Source organism: Homalodisca vitripennis, chromosome 6 (genome assembly GCF_021130785.1).
Source record: "Homalodisca vitripennis isolate AUS2020 chromosome 6, UT_GWSS_2.1, whole genome shotgun sequence".
NCBI lineage: Eukaryota > Metazoa > Arthropoda > Insecta > Hemiptera > Cicadellidae > Homalodisca > Homalodisca vitripennis.
Window position 1 is genome coordinate 89627421 of NC_060212.1, and position 19206 is coordinate 89646626.

Genomic DNA, 19206 nt, shown 5'->3' on the forward strand with positions numbered 1-19206 from the left:
AAAATAATACTTTATCGCGTATATATGTATACACACACAACCACACATACACACATATATATATTTACATATATATATATATATATATTACAGGGTGTATATATATATATACATACGTGTGTGTATATATAGTATATATATAAAGGGTGTCAGGTTGTAAATTAAGTCATAATACGTCTGGATATATTCCTAAGGGATTGAGTTATCGATGTAAAATCTTCACCATACATATTTAAAATATTGTTAGACTTTTATAAAGGATAAAAACATTCCCCTCTTTTCTACAGAACTACAGAAAATTGAACTTGTTTTTACTGTTTTGCCAATAACTCCGGTCGTGAAGTGACATGCTGTTTTTAGGAAAACCGATTTGTGTCACCGTTGTCATAATAATTATTACAATATTTTGATAATAAATGTTTTTTATTTGATGATTATTTAACGTACTATGTAATGTACTCTTTATAGAAGAAGCAAATCAACATAATTCTTCTCAAAAACTATTCTAATAAAAATCTCAATTTCGTTTCATTACAAAGATTAGGATATTCTGCAATAAAACTTTTATCGTTTTATCGAATAAACTTCAAAAATATCCTGGAGAAATCACTGTCGAGATATTGTAGGGAACAGCTTGCATACTAATTGGATATTATGAAGTGTCCTGTTCTGAGAAAGAAGTGTAAGGATTCCGAGCGTATAATACGGTTATTAAGCTCATAGCTGAAACTAAAAGTTTTCCAAAAGACTCTCAAAATACAAGATTAAACCCTTTCTAGACTTTTATAGATCCCAGAGACTTGTGCTCGCCCCACAGCGGATAACAACTCGGCCCGGAGAGTGACTCCCAATGGACCGATGTTTACCATTTTCAACTTAGACATAGAGTTAGTAGAGGTGGTCTTTCAAACCAAATTTAAACCCTCCAAGGTAACACAACTGAAATACAACGTTCATAATGACATACATACACCTGTACTGAAATTCTCTTTCGTCGTCAACTGGAGGGATGTAATGCGCTAAACGCTCAGCTAATAAAACAGTTATTTCATAAACGTACTTATTTTTAAATATATTATGATTACGTTTTAATACCACTACCCGATATAACACATTTATTGTAACATATTCTTGTAAATTTCAGCTAAAGAAACGACAGAAGAACTAAGATTACTTACGTCTGAGAATCCATGAAATGTAATAAAATATGCATTATCATGTGAGAAACATCTAAGGATTTTCAGTATGCAAACACACGTATAAATACATATCAGCGTTGTCAAGCTATGTTTCAAATTTCTCTACCCCTTTTTTCGATTTTCGCAGATTAGTTTAAAATCGAACAAATATTTTTAGAACAGAAAGTCACGAACGTGAGTTCATATAAACATTGTGAACTACCATACGTAAGATCCATTCTCCGTTCATCCCATTTTTAATCAGTAATCCCACAGTATTCCCCACATAACATAATAAAAATGCGATTTAGCATTTAGCTTGTGGTATTAAAGGTTTAAACAAACTAGCAAAATTTTTTTCAACAACTAAGCCAACAAAGTTCAACTCTATTCATTAATAGGTTACTGAAAATGTCATTCCTTCTTAATATACACTGTTATCAAATTTTCCTTTTTTATTTTTCACATTGACAACAATTTTTACTCACAAGCCCAATCCAACACAATTAATTCTTTGGGGTATAGAGATAGAGTTTTACACCAAATTATAACCCAATAACTCGTTTCGCACGTATACGGACAGGACGCTGATGAACATTTGGCAGGAACAAACAACGTTGATAGTCTAATTTATAGCGATCAATCTATAATTAAAAGTAGCTTATCCTCTTTCAACAGGCAGCTTCATGAGAAATCTGACACTAAGAGGGAAATGGTCTGATTTGAAGTTTGCTGTCTAGGAATATAAAACAGGATTGGGCTGTATTGAAGTTTGTTTTCAGATTATACATACTATCTAATTTACTCAGATTTAAAATTTATACTTTCATCCATTTATGGGATTAAATATTTTTTTAAGACAAATCTAGATGCATTCTTAACTTAGCAACTATAAATTTAAGTAAGATGTTTACACCTAAATAAAAGTCCGTCATTAACATAAATTTGAGGCATGCGTACTGCAGACCACATTTCCATCCTCAAAGTTATTAGCTATTTTCTTCACTCTTCTTAATATAAATACATATGTATTTTCTTACTCTTAATAAGTATATTCTTAAGAGCAAAACAAGAAACGAGCTGTATTACTGAAACTACTAAGAGTTTTGCCTTATAAAAGCAATGCTAAATCACTAACTGTGTGTACTTACTGAGTCATTAATCTCAAAGTTTTCAGATATTTTATGTACAAAAAATTACAATAGAAAGACCTAAGAGTAGTTATATGCGTTTTAATCATATATTTAAAATGAGCTAATGAGAGATAAATTTCTCCTGACTAAAATAAGTTTATGTGTATTACCGTGTACTTACTTTTGTGACGGTGACTCAATATTGAAACCTGATACGCTTCTAAATGCTTCATTAAATGTTGCAAGGTTGCGTTCTTCCCATGACCAAAGTAGTGCTATAACATTTCCGAAAGAAATATAAAGTATTTACGACAAGTCATCGATGTTCATGAGATTGAAGCTTAAAGCATATTCATATGTTTGGCAAAGTAAATAATAAGTAAGTATTGCTTCAAAAACACAAATTCCTGCAGAAGTATTTACGCCGAATAAGATAAATATATGGAACACAATTATTTATTTTGCAATCGATATATTTATCTGGCTATGCTATTAGGGGAATAAATAGCAAAAACATTGTTTTTATTGCATTGGTTGCACAAATTAGGACAATGTTTCTATTAAATCAGAGTGTTTTATTCGTCTATAATGTCTTGAATGTCGTAATGTCCTCTATCGTAATGGTAAGAGATAAAAATGTAATATCAAGAGTGGCTTAAGTTGCTTTATTTTTTTTTAAGTGGCTTTTATTTACTCAGAAAATACTGCATTTCTACTACTAATTTATTTATTTAGCCTCTTAAAGGCCTAACTGCTTGGAAATAGACAGTGTAAAAAACCACAAGGTCCTCACAAACACGTTGTGTTAGTGTTTAAAGGAAGATCTGGATAGGAAATACAGTTCTGTTAGACCTGCCCCAACGCAACAGTTCACTGCGCATCGTTGTCGAGCCGTAGAGCTGCCAACACTGCCGAGACGAATGACCCTCACTCCACTGTCTTCTCGCTAAACAAAGCCGAGTTTTCCACTGATGTATTCTCTAACTTCATCACAGCCGGATTATCCTCGCGCCTGCAATCTGCTGACCACAATAAACAACGCTAATTTGCAGTACTCGTCGGTGCAGAAATTCCAGACGTCATAATATTACCTGATAATTATTCAGTATTTCAGTATTTTTAAATGTAGTTTTGTCAAAGTAAGTTTTTTTATGTGTTTGTATTTTGTTTTTTATCCGATAAACTTATTCTTTCTGATAGTTAATTAGTTATTCTTTATTTCGGTTTAGTTCTGATTCATTTATCTCTATTTCAATTGTATTTTATGTAATACTTGTTAGTTTTCATCATTGACGATTATTTAACCACTAATAACTAGAATATTTGAAATATCTTGAAATTTTATTCAGATGATTTATTTATATGTTTGTTATGGTTGATGACTAATAAATTAATCACTTAGTTTTTTATTAACAAATAACTTACTCAAATGCGTTCTGTCACCATATCTTTTAAACTCCTAAATGAACCAAACTATCTTACTTACCTTGAATACGAACTAGCTAACTTTGCTTCATGTGTGCCATAGTGAATTAAGATGTTTTTATAACTAATTCGGTACAAAAAAACTTATTCCTTGTTATTTTATGAATTCACTACTAATAATTTACTGGACTAGGCAAACTACTAGGATACTTATGCTAAATAAATAAATATATACTCTCGTTTAGTTCTTTATATAATTTTATTTCTTCAGTTCAGCATAAAACATTTCTATAGATATGATATTTAACATTTACTACTTAATTTCAATATTAATTTTTAAGTTATTAAATTTAATAGTGTAGTAATTACGTACTTTGAATGATTCTTTTAAAAATTATTAGAATTATAAGAAATTATTAGAAATGCGCATTCATAACACCTCACCTACAATTAAAACGGATAAAAAATACAGTAAAATAGTGCCTACAAAAATAAAATTTGCCAAGTTTGTGAAAAATTATTTAGTAATAAGAGAAAAAATTTCAAACTCGTTGCTTAAAATACAATTTCATTAATACACGACAATATTTTAAATTTTGTTTCATTGTTTGAAAGAAAACTGGGACTAACTAATTAATAAATCATTTTAAATAAAAGATGGTGGCTATATTTACAATATTAATAAGTGAAAAATTGAACATGTATAGAAATTTTACTCTAAAGTATATATTATTTACAGTAGTATTTAATTCATTCTATAATTAATTCTATATTCTCATAACCAGCAAGATATATAATTTTGATACATTTATTGAAAACTATAAGTTGTTTTACAGTATCTGAAAATCTAATATTTTCATTTTTACCACCCCGTCAACAAGTAGTACAGCGTAGTAACATGCTTCGGCTACCCTGAGGACCAGATATTGAAAGTAAAAGGATCAGCATTATAACCTAGATAGTAATGCACTGTCAATAAACGTATTGCTTCACTAGTGAGTAAGGTATAGCAGTGTATTGATAAGCCAAATGCTAGTGTTAAGACACAGATGCCACAGAGAGCGACTCGGCTGTTGAAAGTACATTAAGAAACTGGACTCTGACACAAACAGTGTATTTTATTTTTCTATGTTTATACTGGCCACAATACTTGTAAAAGTGGCCAGTTAATTCCAAGATGTTCATTCTTTCAATATTAACTTTGTTGTTTGTGGAAGGAATAAAATCATTTATTCATTCGTTGCTTTCAGTAGGAGGTCAAGAAACAAGGTCTCGTAAGTTGCGGCTGCGGGTAGTTCTCTTCACTCATGACAAGTATTCGTGTAGATAACGATGGATGACAGACACTGCCACAGACATGACGACACCACCTCCTACACGGACTGGAATCAGATATGAATACAGTCTTTTTACTGTTACAATTCTTTGAAATTCTATTCCCTTTAAAAGCTGCTAAATTATTAAGTAATTTGTTACGAATAATTGTATAAATGAGTTTTTTCTGTTTTATAATTGAATCTGTACGCAACTGTTTTAGAATAAAGAGAATAATAACCACCTATTTTTAAAAAAGCATATCAGTATTTGTAAAAGAAATATTTCAACCCTTTAAAAGAGGGCAAATGTTACACGTTAAAAATTGATTTACAAATGACATAACATAAAGGTGTTAAAAAATTGTTACAGCCACTTGTAAGATTGGGAAGCCAACAAATTTAAATTGTCCCAATAAAAGAAATATTTTTTTCTATGGAACATTAGGTACACTCTCTTTAATTGGTACACATATTAAATTTCTATTTCTACAAGATCTAGGACTGCTTAAAGACTAATATTTTTAATTGATTGATAAGCTTTTTTCCAAAACAACAAAATAAAAATTAATTATAGTGTTTTCAGAATAATAAAATAATTTTAAAGTTTCATACTTATGTGCATTTGTTGTTGATTAATTTTGAAGAATACAAAAATACAGTATAAGTTGTTCCAAATCAGCGATATGAATAATAAAACGTTGTTACTAATGTTCATCTTTAAAAAAAGATATAATTAGGTTTGATGTAAATAATAAGCTAAATACAAACGATACTCTAGTTACAGGTTATATTTCCCCTTTCTGGCTATATATTGCTTAACTTTCAAGTGAATATTGAATAAAGAGTAGTTGAGTAGCTGATAATCCTTAGGTCTGGTTGTAATTTATAATTCTTAAGGCTTTAGTTGAACATACCTTTTCTTGGCACTAGTTATTTTATACCAGATTGTCTGATTATGCACGTCGGTTATAAAAAGTTTTACCGTAATTTCAGATACCAAAAATTAAGAATAAGTAACTATTAGAAATTTCTAATTTAAGTGTTAATAATATCCTCCGAATTGTCTGCAATATAATTAAAACCCGAAACCGAGAAACCCTTGCAGTACTCTAATATAAAATGAGAAATAGCAAATTAGGAATATATCCTTTCAGCGAAATAATCTAGTTTTTAACATACTTATTCCCTTACTTGGTATCAAAATTCAAACATAATGTTAACAATACAGAAACTTAAACTTATTTAGATTAAAAATTGCCCTTTCCGACAGTTCCAAAAAGATACACTAACGGTACAAAAACGGTACACTAATATCCATTTTTATTGAGATTAATACGTACGTAGACTACATATTCATTTTATAACATTTCAAACTACTAGCTTTTTATTCGCTATTTCACTAGCTATTATCGTGGTTTTTATTCCTACCTGTGAAAGGAAACTGTAGTCGGCTAGAAGAAGAACTGGTTTCTTCCTCCAAAAGCACTTCTGTCGAAGCGTTATACACCGTGTACTGAGTAGCCTCACACCGCAGATGTATGGTGCCATTGTATGTTCCAGGTACTACTGGCAGCGTCAGTTCGCTCACAGAAATGTTTAGGTCACCCTTCTCTGTGTACTGGTTGATTCTGCTTATCTCGTTGTATTCCACCTGTAGACGTATTACAACTAAAAAACGTATTTTATGTTTATCTAACAAGTAATACAAATATTGAATAAAATTTATATTTTGATTTTTTTTAAGAACGGTTTTTATGAAATTTGACAAAAATTAGCATAAACAGAAATTACACGATATGTTGCGAACCAATAAATATTTAATTGTTTTCAAGCAGTAATTTGTGTAGTCTCTCTGTGAGGTTTGTATACCCCTGCACATACAATAAGTGTTTTGTTAAATTTTCTTGGTAAACTGTTCTTCATTGTTGCCAATTTTTGCGGATTCCCACTTTGAATAACTGATCAACGCCACATGTCATATACGAGTAATAGAGCAATAAAATACAACATTTGTAAAAAATGTTTTTTTTTACATTCACACATTAAAAGCCTATTTTCAATGAAATATATACAATGATGATGTTACTTAATAGGTGCTCAAATGAAGTGAAATCAAAAGTCATTTTTAGTGGAGAACATTTGAACTACCAGATATATTTTATTAATCGCATTCCATTCACTGGTTGTTTTTATATTTTGTAACTCACTAGTTTACCCAGTAATATTTTGGAAGAATAGCGATTATGAAATTTAGTTCCATCTCGTGAATAGCTGAGATAATAAAATTTGTAAATGCGATAGGAATGTCAGAACTGTGAAGAAGTGATGAATATAGATGGCCCCCTTCAGGGTATACTGACAACCTACCCGCCCCAGTCGATAAAGAATCCATTATGCTTTTGTAGTTTACAACGTACAACTAGGCCATATGTCACTGCAAGTCACAAGGGATAAGGCTTAATACGGGTATTCTGCCCGTTAATAAGGGGTTCGATAATAATACAACGTTACTAAAATGGCTTGTCAAAGACTTTGAGTAGTTGCTTCTGTCTGGAGTTGCACATACAGGACTTTACAATAAATGAGCATAATTTCTACACAATTCCGCCATATCGATTGAAAAGAAGCCTGATATGTAACCAATACAACAACCAGCACACTAGAGAAGTGGGGAATGGATAACACCAGTCAAACAGAATAAAGCGTATGCTTGAGAACGTCGTCTTTATCATCAAGTCACACCGTAGGAGCTGGAGATGCATCTTATTGGGATTGAATTTATTGGGAACGAATATTGCTAAAACTCTTTAGCTAACAATCTGCGCAGCAACGATTTAAAACTCTTTTACTGCACATAAAAGTGTTGTTAGAGACACGTACAAACTAGTTGATCAAACTGAGACAACTTGACACCTAAGGCACAGTTGCTATGTCGCACTTTGCTGTATTAATTTATGAATTTTCTAAGCGTTTTTGTTTAGAGTCAAATTATATCTGCCAACAAATGTAAAACATTAAAAGTACAATATTGATATTGGAAATATGTCCTTTTAATCGAAATACATGATCTTTTTCATAGTTTTATATTTATAAAAAACGCAAAGTGGAAAATGTCATTCATTAATTTAGATTACGTCACAATTATTGTGAAAAAAAGACAGTGAGGGACCTTTATGATTTTATTTCATTCAATAACACTTTTTCCCGAACATAACTTTCAGGACAATTTCATCTATCAATGGTGTATTTAGCATAAAAATACAAACGACAGACATAAATGTTTTACACGTGATCGATATTTAAGTTATGGCATAGCCTTTGATTTTATTACTTACACAGGAGCTAATCATTCATGTGGATGGGAATGTGGTGAGGCCCGGGGAATTATTTCAGCTAGATCTGACATCCGACGCTGATCACGGCTGTTCCACGACCACCGCTTGTGCATGCTCAGTCTCCTTCCTTTGACATACGCAAGCTTTCAATAAAAACAACCACCCTCTGTGTTAATAGTTAATGAAGTGTAATACCGAATGACAGTAACGATTGCGTCCTTAATTTGTATTTCACCAACAGCAGTGCTGCACTTGGAAAGCGGCCTTCATTGGCTTCAGAGACAGAGACGTGAACTAATCACTTGCTGTCACTTACACGGAGCGAGTGCGAGAGCCAATAAGGTCACTTCGCGGCAGCCTGGGCGCATCATTTTACCACCTCGCATACTACTGTAAGCGTCCGATCGCTTGCTTTTACCCTGTCATTTTTACCTTTATAAAATTGAATGGGTTGTGTAACTAATACTTTTAACTAATACTAGTTCTTTTGTGTAACTACAGTCACAAATATAACAAACAATCAGAATAAGGATTTTCAACAAGTATAGATACAACAAAGACATTATTAAATTAACTTGAAAATGGAAAGCTTGTCAGATTTCGAATCCGGGACGTCCCACTTACCTCATCGCCATCGACGTACCAGGTGAGGTTAGCCAATGGGGTGCCTCCACTTGAACTGCATTTAGCTTTTAAATTTTTTCCAACTTGGAATGTGAGAGATTCCAAGATAATATTCGGAATCTCCTGAGGTTTTTCTGCCATCATGAACAAAATAACAAAATAAAATCCTGAATTTTGCTTGACACAAACATAACAATAATTGTGATTGCCATTAATTAACTTAAAGATGATAAGCAATACGATATTCGCTATTCATGATAAGGTTTCTTGCATCTCAATGAAGACTTTATACATATTGTGAAGTATAGAGATCGGTTACGATACAAATAGGGTGTTTTCTTCCCTTTTGCCCGTTTAAAACTCAAGTCTGCAACTGGTTGTTTGGTTCTATACGCTTAATGTGTGTGGTTTTGATTAAGAAAATGATTTGAAACCCATGGCCTTTAAAAACAAGGTAGGAGTACGTAACACCACGTGACGTATAACATGACTCACTAAGGTTCCATGCAAATTTCAAGCCTGTAGCTCATTTCTTTCTCGAGACGTCCTGTGGTCATATAGACAGACAGACATCATTCACAAAGGAAATTGCTAACATTATGCCTTCAGAAAAAAGAAATTTGTGTCAAAACTATTGAGAGATAGGCTTCAATTACGCTTAGGCAAATTTCATATTTTGTCATTGTAGAGAGTTTAAAAAAATCCCTCTACATATGTTTTTATTTAACTGCACTTAATTATCTAGTCTAAAATATAATGAATTATATTTTTTAGTTTAGTTATATTGGAAAATACTTTCTTACATCACCTTAAACATTTTTATTAATTAGCAGTTCGTTAATTTTGTTTTACATAAAATGGACTTAAAAAACTATTGCATGCACTTTTGATATTTAGATGTAATTCCCAAAGCTTACACAAACACTTGTCTTGTAAAAGTTTTCTCAAGAAAAAATTTCCATCTTTTAAATAAAATAAATTAGATGAATGTTTCAAATCTTGTTTCTTATTTCTCTTTCGTATAAAACTCAAATAAAATTATTACATGATGTACTCGTACATTGGGTGGCAGTGAAGTCTTTCAGATATTACCTTCGACAGTGGTGTATATAATTTGAATAATTAGTGAACCCTGAGGATAAGAATATTAATTGTTTGAGTTCTCACTAAAGTTCAAATGAAAAATAAGAACATCAATTAATTGATATGAGGTATAAGTACGCTATACCACGTGTTGCACAACAGGTTTCGCTGAGGTAGCATGCACAATTCACAAGTCTATAGCTAATTCAGTACATTAGGTTAAGTGTGTTACTATGCCACACGTTAACATAACATATGTTTGTACTTTGGTGTTTAGAAATTTAGCTTATTTTGCGATCCAGCGTGGCAACCCAAATGCGAATGTATACATTTTCGCTAACGCTCAGCCAAATCCATCGATTGAATGCAGCAGCTCCTTTTTGTTCACATAGAAATGAAGCTTCTTGAAAAATTTAAAAATTATGTTAGTTCATTCTCTAGATATTGTGCTAAATGAAATTTTACCAGCCTCTTGAGTGATATGCTTCTCTATCACTCAGCCAATGTGGTATTTATTGTATTTAAAAGGTGATTCTCACTGTTATGTTAGCTTAATTCATAAACACGTAACCACTCTGCAATCGACAGAAATCAACCTTTTTTCCCTGGACTAAACGTAATCAGAATGTAGCTATTTCATACATTACCAACAACTGTGACGAAGGTTGAATCGGACAGGACCGAAGGCGACTGCGTCATGATGCCAGGTTCCGAAGAGACTACACACTTGATGACACCAGTTGCATCAGAGTTCACACCTTGTAGTACTAGAATTTCATCGTTCTTTACCTGGAATAAATTAACTTTTAAAGCATGGCATAATTTCGTATATTGTACTAGTACTTTCTTATGATGGTGCAGGTTTCCCAAGTGCCGTTTAGTTTTTACTATAAAATCTGCGATTAAACTAATCTGCACAGAAATAAAAATAATATATGTTGCAAATTAAATTAAATACAATTAAGGTATCCTCTATCCACTCTACTAAATATTCCCTCCATGCCGGAACTAATCTAGAATTAGGAAAGTAGCATCTAAAATATCTGTGTAGTTACTACATTAAAGATGCATTGGTAAGAGTTCTAATTATTCTGTTATTATTCCTCTAAATTTATAATGCTCGATATTTTGCTGTATTCAAGAGAGGTCTCACGGTTAGTTATTATACCTCAGATGTTGAGGTGAAGTTGAGTTCGGAATTAAACAAAAGTTGGAATAATTTTTCACTGGAATGAAAGAATTTTCACACGTTGGGAAAAGATCTGTTAGATATGTCCAGTGACTATTTAAAAATAAATAAATGCTTTTAAAAACTGTTGATACTTACTTTAATTAAATCTTTTCCAATTATTCAATTCTCACTCATTTAACAGGTGTGAGTAGTCATCTATGAGCAAGTAAACACCTACTATTCCATTATACTATAGTAATATTACCATCCGTCCGAAAATATAGTTTTAATTTGTACTTTTACCTACAAATATGGTGTTAAAACCGTACATTAGCAGCTTTGTATATATTAACACGATAATAATGTGTTGTAATCATAAAACTACATTAGGAACAAACACATAAAATTTTATGATGGCCAACGATTAGTTACAGAACTCTACTTTCTGTATCAGCGTATCAGCGGTAAAATCTTCCACCTGAGAAGAGCTCCATCTGATACAGTGCTGGAAACGTTTATTTATACACACATACTCTATATATTTCTTGCGATATGAGCAAGCTGCATAAATTATAAAACTAAAATTATTGGATTATTGGGTGCTAAACGTGCTATTTGTTTTGACAAGTAACATGTGCCGCAAACTTTACAAATAGTATAATTTATAAGGATCTGATATGAACAGTATTTCTCAAACTCAGTGGTTTCAAAAATTATTTCTGTTCATTTCGGGGAGGAAATGAACCTCAGTTTATGGGAATTCAACAATGTTTAACACCATTTTCGCATTAAATAAGAAGTCTAGAAAACTGAATAAATCTATATCAATACTCTAGGTTAATTTATTCTTCCAATTAATATGTAATTTTATGACTTTTACTTGAACGTTGAAATTAAGAAGAGAAATATGCTCACTTTAACTCTTGCCAACATATTTTAATTTAAAATGGAATAAAAGAAGTATATTAATATATTTTGTAATTACAGTAATTAATTAAACCATTAAATCAATTTTATTCTTACTTACAATTCGCTTTTTGACTTTTAGTAAAGCAGTGACATAAATAGGAACTTTATCCTTGGGGGTGTAAATAAAATATTCTCTGCCATTGTGCAGGTACGTTACGTTGATAAGTGTTTCATTATCCAAGGTATACGAGCAGCCGATAGTAATATTATCTCCAACTCTTACTATAGGTGGCAGCACATTCACTTTAACGTCACGAACGCAGAAGTATCCTACAACAGAAAATTATTATTATGTTATTGGTAGGTACAAAATAACAAAACTCTTTTGCGTTTTAGGTTTAATTTCACGCTCTTCCCTTCCTATTAACCCCCAAAACAATTAGAGATTCAGAAGTCTAAGGAGTTAAAATAATTGAGGGATTCAGAAACTTAAAGAGTTGCAACAATTGGGAGATTCAGAAGTATAAAGATTTAAAACAAATGAGGGACTCAGAAGTTTGAATAATCTGGTTAGTGCGTAAGAAAATACGCCACAATTCAGTACAACGACACTAAATAAAACTGCAATCTTGCATTTTACGTTTAACAGTGAATAATCCTAAATTTGAACGCCCTGAGGACTATTAGTTTATACAGTCTTAGTATCAAATTACGTTACAAAGAGTTTTAATATTGATATTTCATTTTTTAAATTAGTGATGTTAAGTTTTGACTGTATTTTCAATATAGCGCTCCTGGTGATACATTTTGAAATCACTTTTCTTCTACGGCCCAAAAATCTTTGTTTTCAATCTTAGATGAGTAAAACTAATTATGAGTAGTACATAAATGTATCTATGTATATAAATGCTTGAGTTTCGTCACAGTTGTTGGTAATGTATCGAGATTGTGAACTCGATAACTGCCGTAATATTTTATATATTAAAAAATATTTTCTTTATTCAGACTAAATTTAGTACAAAGACAATATGTGACACATTTGTATAAATGTACATATGTGCGTGAATCCTTGTGATTTTTGGTACTAGGGGTCATAATCAGACAGAACGCAAAAAAACATCTTGGAAATTTCGATAAGTGGATGACTTAAAATCTGTTGCGAAGATAGTGATTTGTTTGTATTATATTCCGAGCATCTGGATCCAATAACATTTAGTGGATTACTATTTCACAATTTACTCTAATCTCATTAAAACTTCTTAAGTGCAACACTAAGTTGCTGAAGTGTAAACTCGATCTGGAGCGAGCGGTTCCATGATTGTACAAGGGTTTGTGAACGCTATAGTTGCTTTATTTTTACCACCTCCTCCAGGGATGAACCTTCCATTTGTATATCAACTGGAGATAGAGTTCAAGGTTGTAAACCGTTTTCAACACCTACAATTTGTACTGTCATTAACAAATTTAACATGGTGATTGTATAGGTTTATCGCAACGTATGGCCCAATTTCACTCAAATATGTCTTAATAAGGCCGAATTGGGTGAATTAGTTTTCCAGTAGAATTGTCTAAGAATATTCTTCTTCTATCTTATCAAAATGTCTTTATATTTTCAAAGGTTTTTTTTCTTACACTATTTAAGCTAAAAGTACTTGTAGTAAGCTGAAGACAGAGTCGCACTTAAAAACTAAATTTAACATATATTTGTAATGATATATGTGGTTTTATGCGTTAATTTGAAGACTACATAAGATTAGAAATTAGAATGAAGATCGTCAATATAAACAATGAATCACGTTACTAATCTTTGCTTTTTATTATGAGACTAATTTTTCTCATACACGGAATAGACATTAAATTACCTCTAGTTTAAGCCAATAATATTGTATATAAAAGTACTTTTGAATAATCTCGTGAGATCTTATGTGAGAAACGTGGATGAAGCCCTATAGTAAAATGAAAATTACCCTCCCCTGATTTAGCCCTCTTACTTTTTTGACATATATTTTTTTTAAATTTGGCTTACATTTTAAACCAAATCTTAAAACAATTGCTGGACGTAGCATACTAGTATAACAATAAATAACATAAAACTATGCATATGAGTTCACATTTGTTCTTCATTCTAAACATTGCGTAATTAACAGAATATCTTACAGAGAATTATTCAAATAATTTGTATTTACAATCTGCCAATGTAATGTGTATCAAACACAGATATCGATCAATTCACACTACGTTCAATAACTGCTTACAGAATTGAAATCTTCTCTAGAGATATACTGGTTTCTCTGCGGAGAGCCATAATCCACATATGTAAAACGAAAAGTGTGATAACTTTTTGATATTATTAGCTTACAGAAAGGAACACAGTTATCAAAATAACTTCCTTGTTAGAGTTTTTAATTTGAAAACTAATACCAACCAAATGGAAATCAGCTGTTGTCGTATATAGATTGTATTTCGTAATATTTTTAACTAGTTTGATATTAATTTATAGTATGTTAGTGGCCATTAATGAATACTTGTACTTATACTTAGTTAAACTAAGACAAGAAGAAAAAATACTTGTAAAATCTTTCTATAAGGAAATCATTATTGAAAAAATTGTTAAAAAAATACAGGAAATATGTAGTACAAAGTCGTAATTTACAATGAGTTTGATATAAGATTTCGAAAACTATTTATTCCTTTCTAATGAAAGGTAAGGTTAACTGGTAAAACATATGTTCGAAGAAGGAAGCAAAATCAAAATTTGTTATTTTATCAGGATCCCATCGAAGGTCACAAATTCCGGTTTTAGTGTCTGTGACTGTTAGAAGTTCTCTCGCCTAGTTATTTAGGATTTACAAACGGCGAAAACTAGGTATTTACATTAGTAGAATAGTTTTCTACATAATAAAATGAAAACTCTAATATTTCATACTTCTGCGTTTAATCATGTATATCAAATCACGTTTACAGGTAACACAATATTCGTGTACGGATAATGCGTCATAACGATTAAGAAATGGTGCCTGAACGGAGATTAGTTTACACAGATTTCCTTGTAGTTCAACAAATGAGGAGTACCACCGTGAAGGTTAACCAGTTTAGAAATGAGGCATTGAGTTAATATTACAAGGTTGCATGCATAATATCATGTCTATAGCTCATTTAATTCCATAGAGATATCCTGTAGGAATACAGACAGATACCCAATCATACAGAACTACCCCCCGGCCAACAAAGAAAAATTGGGCGAGCCTACTAACTGATGGACCTTATGACGCTCAGCCAAATCCTATGAAGTTTAATATGTCTTTATTTTATGAGGAGAGTTCAAGCATTGTTTTAGCCCTCTCTTCAACTAAACCTCAAAATAATTTTGAAAAATATGAGAATAAACATTACTAATAATATTCTCTTGTAATTAAGTTGTAATTGTATAACATACTTACAACTATATGAAAAAAAGGAAATTTAAAAATAAGCTATAAATACTGAAATAATGTTATAATTTTGTATTCCGAAAGAGTCGAAGTGAATTATACGCAGACCTACAATCTACGTCTGAAGAAATATATTAAGAACGCGTAAATTAATATAATAGACAAATATAGAGTTACCTCATGAAGTATTGCGATTTAATTACTCATTAAATCACAGAATAAACTGAAAACCTTTCCTAAGCCTAAGTTTTTAAAATTCATTTAGATCCTTAATAGATCATTTAATAACGAAATAAGCAAAATCTCGTTTATTACAAATAAACATAACAACTTGCTGCAAAACATAACATACGCTGCATGACTCATTGGCCGGACCTACTCTGTATCAGGAATGAAGTTCGAGTAAGTTTTTTTTATAACGCTTGCATGACTCATTGGCTGAACCTATTCTCTCACAGGACTTAAGTTCGGGTAAGTTTCTTTTGATACACGCTTCCATGACTCATTGGCTAGACCTATCATGTTACAGTACTGGATAGAATTTTAATTTTCTATAACTGGCCAAAACTGCTAACGTCACGCCAAACGCTCATCCATTCACTAGTCGTATGTTTTGCCGTGGACGTCCACAGGATACTACTACTTCACACCACAAACATACATCCAGCGGAAGGACAGACAAATTCGTATGCGCCTCGTCTTTCAGTTGACCTCCACCAGGAAAACATGGAAATAATGGTATTTAGTGTGGTGTAGCAATTATTTTATGAGAAGTGTACCATGGATTGCTGCTGCGAGCATTCAATTTTTTCAAACTCATTAGGTGCACTCAAGTAATAAAAATAATGCTTATTCCACCATTTAATAGCTGATTTAGAGGGAGGCGAAGAAATGTTCAGATGGCATTTTAGATTAAGTAAAGAACAATTCGAAGAGGTTGTAAACATATATAGAGAATGATATACACGAATAGCAGTATTTCTGTTTTAGGAATTTTAAAAATATTACGAATTAGCAAAATCTCGTAGGTATTTCTTTAGTTAAGGTCAGCAAAATCACACCTGTATACATTCATAAAAATTCACAATTTATATTTTTTCTACAAAAAAGACAGAAAATGTATTATTATATATGTTTTTTATTTTGTTTTTTTTACATCTATTTCACCTTGTACACAATCATAGAAAATGTTTTAAAATGTTTCGAAACTATGTTACTGATAAAAAAGCTGTGTTAACCAAACATCCGACAAGGAGCTTGAAAATAATGATGGATGCTCGGTGAATAGATAGATGGTCGTGCTGTGTGAGGCGGTATTTAGAATACCTGAAGTGATCAATGAAAAATTTTAATTAAAGATGCCAATTTTAGTGTGTAATAAAGAAATTATCTCTACACTAATGTTTCGTTCAATATGTTTCTTTCAAAACAGTCAGAACATTCCCTTCTATGAAATCATGTTACACATTGTTGTAGTTAGAACTTCTTTTTTAATTTAACTGTTCAATATGTATTATAAATAATGTAACTGTACAGGAAATTTAATTAAATAAAATGAAATTAGTAATATTTCGGTTACAGTTACGATTATTTTATAAGAGTTTATTAATATTAGAAAAACTAACCTTGTAATAACACAAAATATACGACAAATAATATTCCTGATAAAAGTGGAAAGACTTTCTAACTTTAACGTTTGTAAGAAGATTATTACATTTTAAACAAAGTTTTCCGGAGAGAAATGCTTTTTTAACAAAAAAAGAACGGGTAAAATAGGTAACGACTGTTCAAGTTGACTATAACGAATTTTAATCCCGATTATGATCAGCGTCAACTTAAGAAGGCAAAGGATGAGGATAGCGGAAGTGTTGCGTTGTGTGGACATGACATTACTTTCAAACTTTCCTTGATTCTCACGTTTATGGAACTGTAATTCTAGTGGGCAAATTTTATTCATACAGATGTGTATGTGATGTTTTTAGATAGCATAGTCAATTATATACATTATTCTAGATACACATGATACAACTAATTAAAAATGTTAGTATGATAGTAGACTAACTTCGCTACCAGTGACTGATATTATTTAAGATCAACATTATAAACATTACGTCAAATTGATATGTATCCGTGACAACAATATCTATATGAAATAAATTAATTTCAAATAAATCAACTATCAGAAAGTACAAGTAAATTTCAAAAACGCTATATTGTGGGATTATTTGTTTAACATATTTATAAACGACAAATGATTAGTTTACGTTGAATATATAGATAAATAGTTGTTCTACTTAGTCAATAACATCGAAGTGAAATAACAGAACATATTTGTATACTTAAATTTTAATATCAGAACATTTATATTGCTACAGTGTTCATCTTGATCATTAAATGTTGTAGTTCCTTCAAGAGTGATATATTCATGACAAATTGGTTCACGTAAAAGTTCTTCAAAGTTACAGGTTTTGTACCGTTTTCATCAAGTTTTGTTACGGCTATTCAAATAGATTTCAAAGGGATGGCAGCACGAACGATTTCTGTTAAGTGTAAGCATATATACAAATTAAAAAAATAATTTATTTATAATACGCAAATGATTAATCAAACGTTATAACTCACCTTTAACACTAAATAAGAAGAGCAGTATTGTAAGAAGTGCCATTTCAAAGCAGTATTTTTTGTCAACATGTGTGCTTAAAATCCACTTTGAACAAGTCCAATATTAACCAATTATCAAAAATGAAATCACTCAAACAATGAAAATGAAATAGAGGGCCACATGAAATAAGAATAGCATTCATTCGAAGTATATTTATACAACAAAAAATTAAACAACTTGTAAACACTATATTGTCTTGTAACAAGAATTGACACAAAAGATGCCCATCACTGACCTATGTCTAGTGCTCTATACTGACAGTATAAGCTCACTCACTGCCGTCTTTTTGCTGACTGTCATTCTCACTATACTCTGCCCCCCCCCCTCTACTTACTATGACCTTCCTCCCTGTCTCGGTCACCGCCGCTCCTCCAGTACTCTCTCATGTTTAGGATAATAACAGCATTATCACCAATGGAGCTCTAACCACTTCAACAGTCATCTACCACAGTAGAGTAGCCTTATCGATCAACACAACTCATATCAACATTTGCGGTTAGTGAAGTGCCGCACTACTACTTTAGGTACTTATCTATCTTCACCTATTTATGTTTTAAAAACACCATATTTACACTATACAGGACATGTATATCAATACACTGGATATTATAATAAACAAAAAACAAATTCAAAAATATATGCTTTAACAAATGATCAGGTGGGTTCAGTTTTTGCCAGAGAATTGTGTTGAACAAACATTATTGGAGCTACATTGCACACTTATTTTTCAGGTCTTGAGTTTTTTACATTTTCTCTTTATCAGACTCATCTATCACATTTTTTATCTTAAATGTCTGACATTCTGCCAATTCACTCACCACACTAGTTGAATCTAATAAGATATTAAGCAAATATTTTATTATGCCTACTAATTATGGTTCAGAGCAATGATCTCTGTATCGATTTTCAAATGGGCGGCCAATGCGGCCGATGTAAAAC

The 19206-nt window shown here is 31.5% G+C and overlaps 1 protein-coding gene across 1 annotated transcript; it reads right to left on the minus strand.

The window, feature by feature from the left end:
* Positions 1-4976: 4976 nt before the first annotated feature.
* Positions 4977-18562, minus strand: LOC124364542. Its single transcript, XM_046820102.1, has 6 exons — positions 18228-18562; positions 12293-12504; positions 10742-10883; positions 9012-9145; positions 6481-6703; positions 4977-5118 (listed from the first exon to the last, which is right to left on the minus strand). Exons 1-6 carry the CDS (start codon positions 18268-18270, stop codon positions 5042-5044), a joined length of 831 nt encoding a protein of 276 aa, XP_046676058.1. The 5' UTR covers positions 18271-18562; the 3' UTR covers positions 4977-5041.
* Positions 18563-19206: the final 644 nt, after the last annotated feature.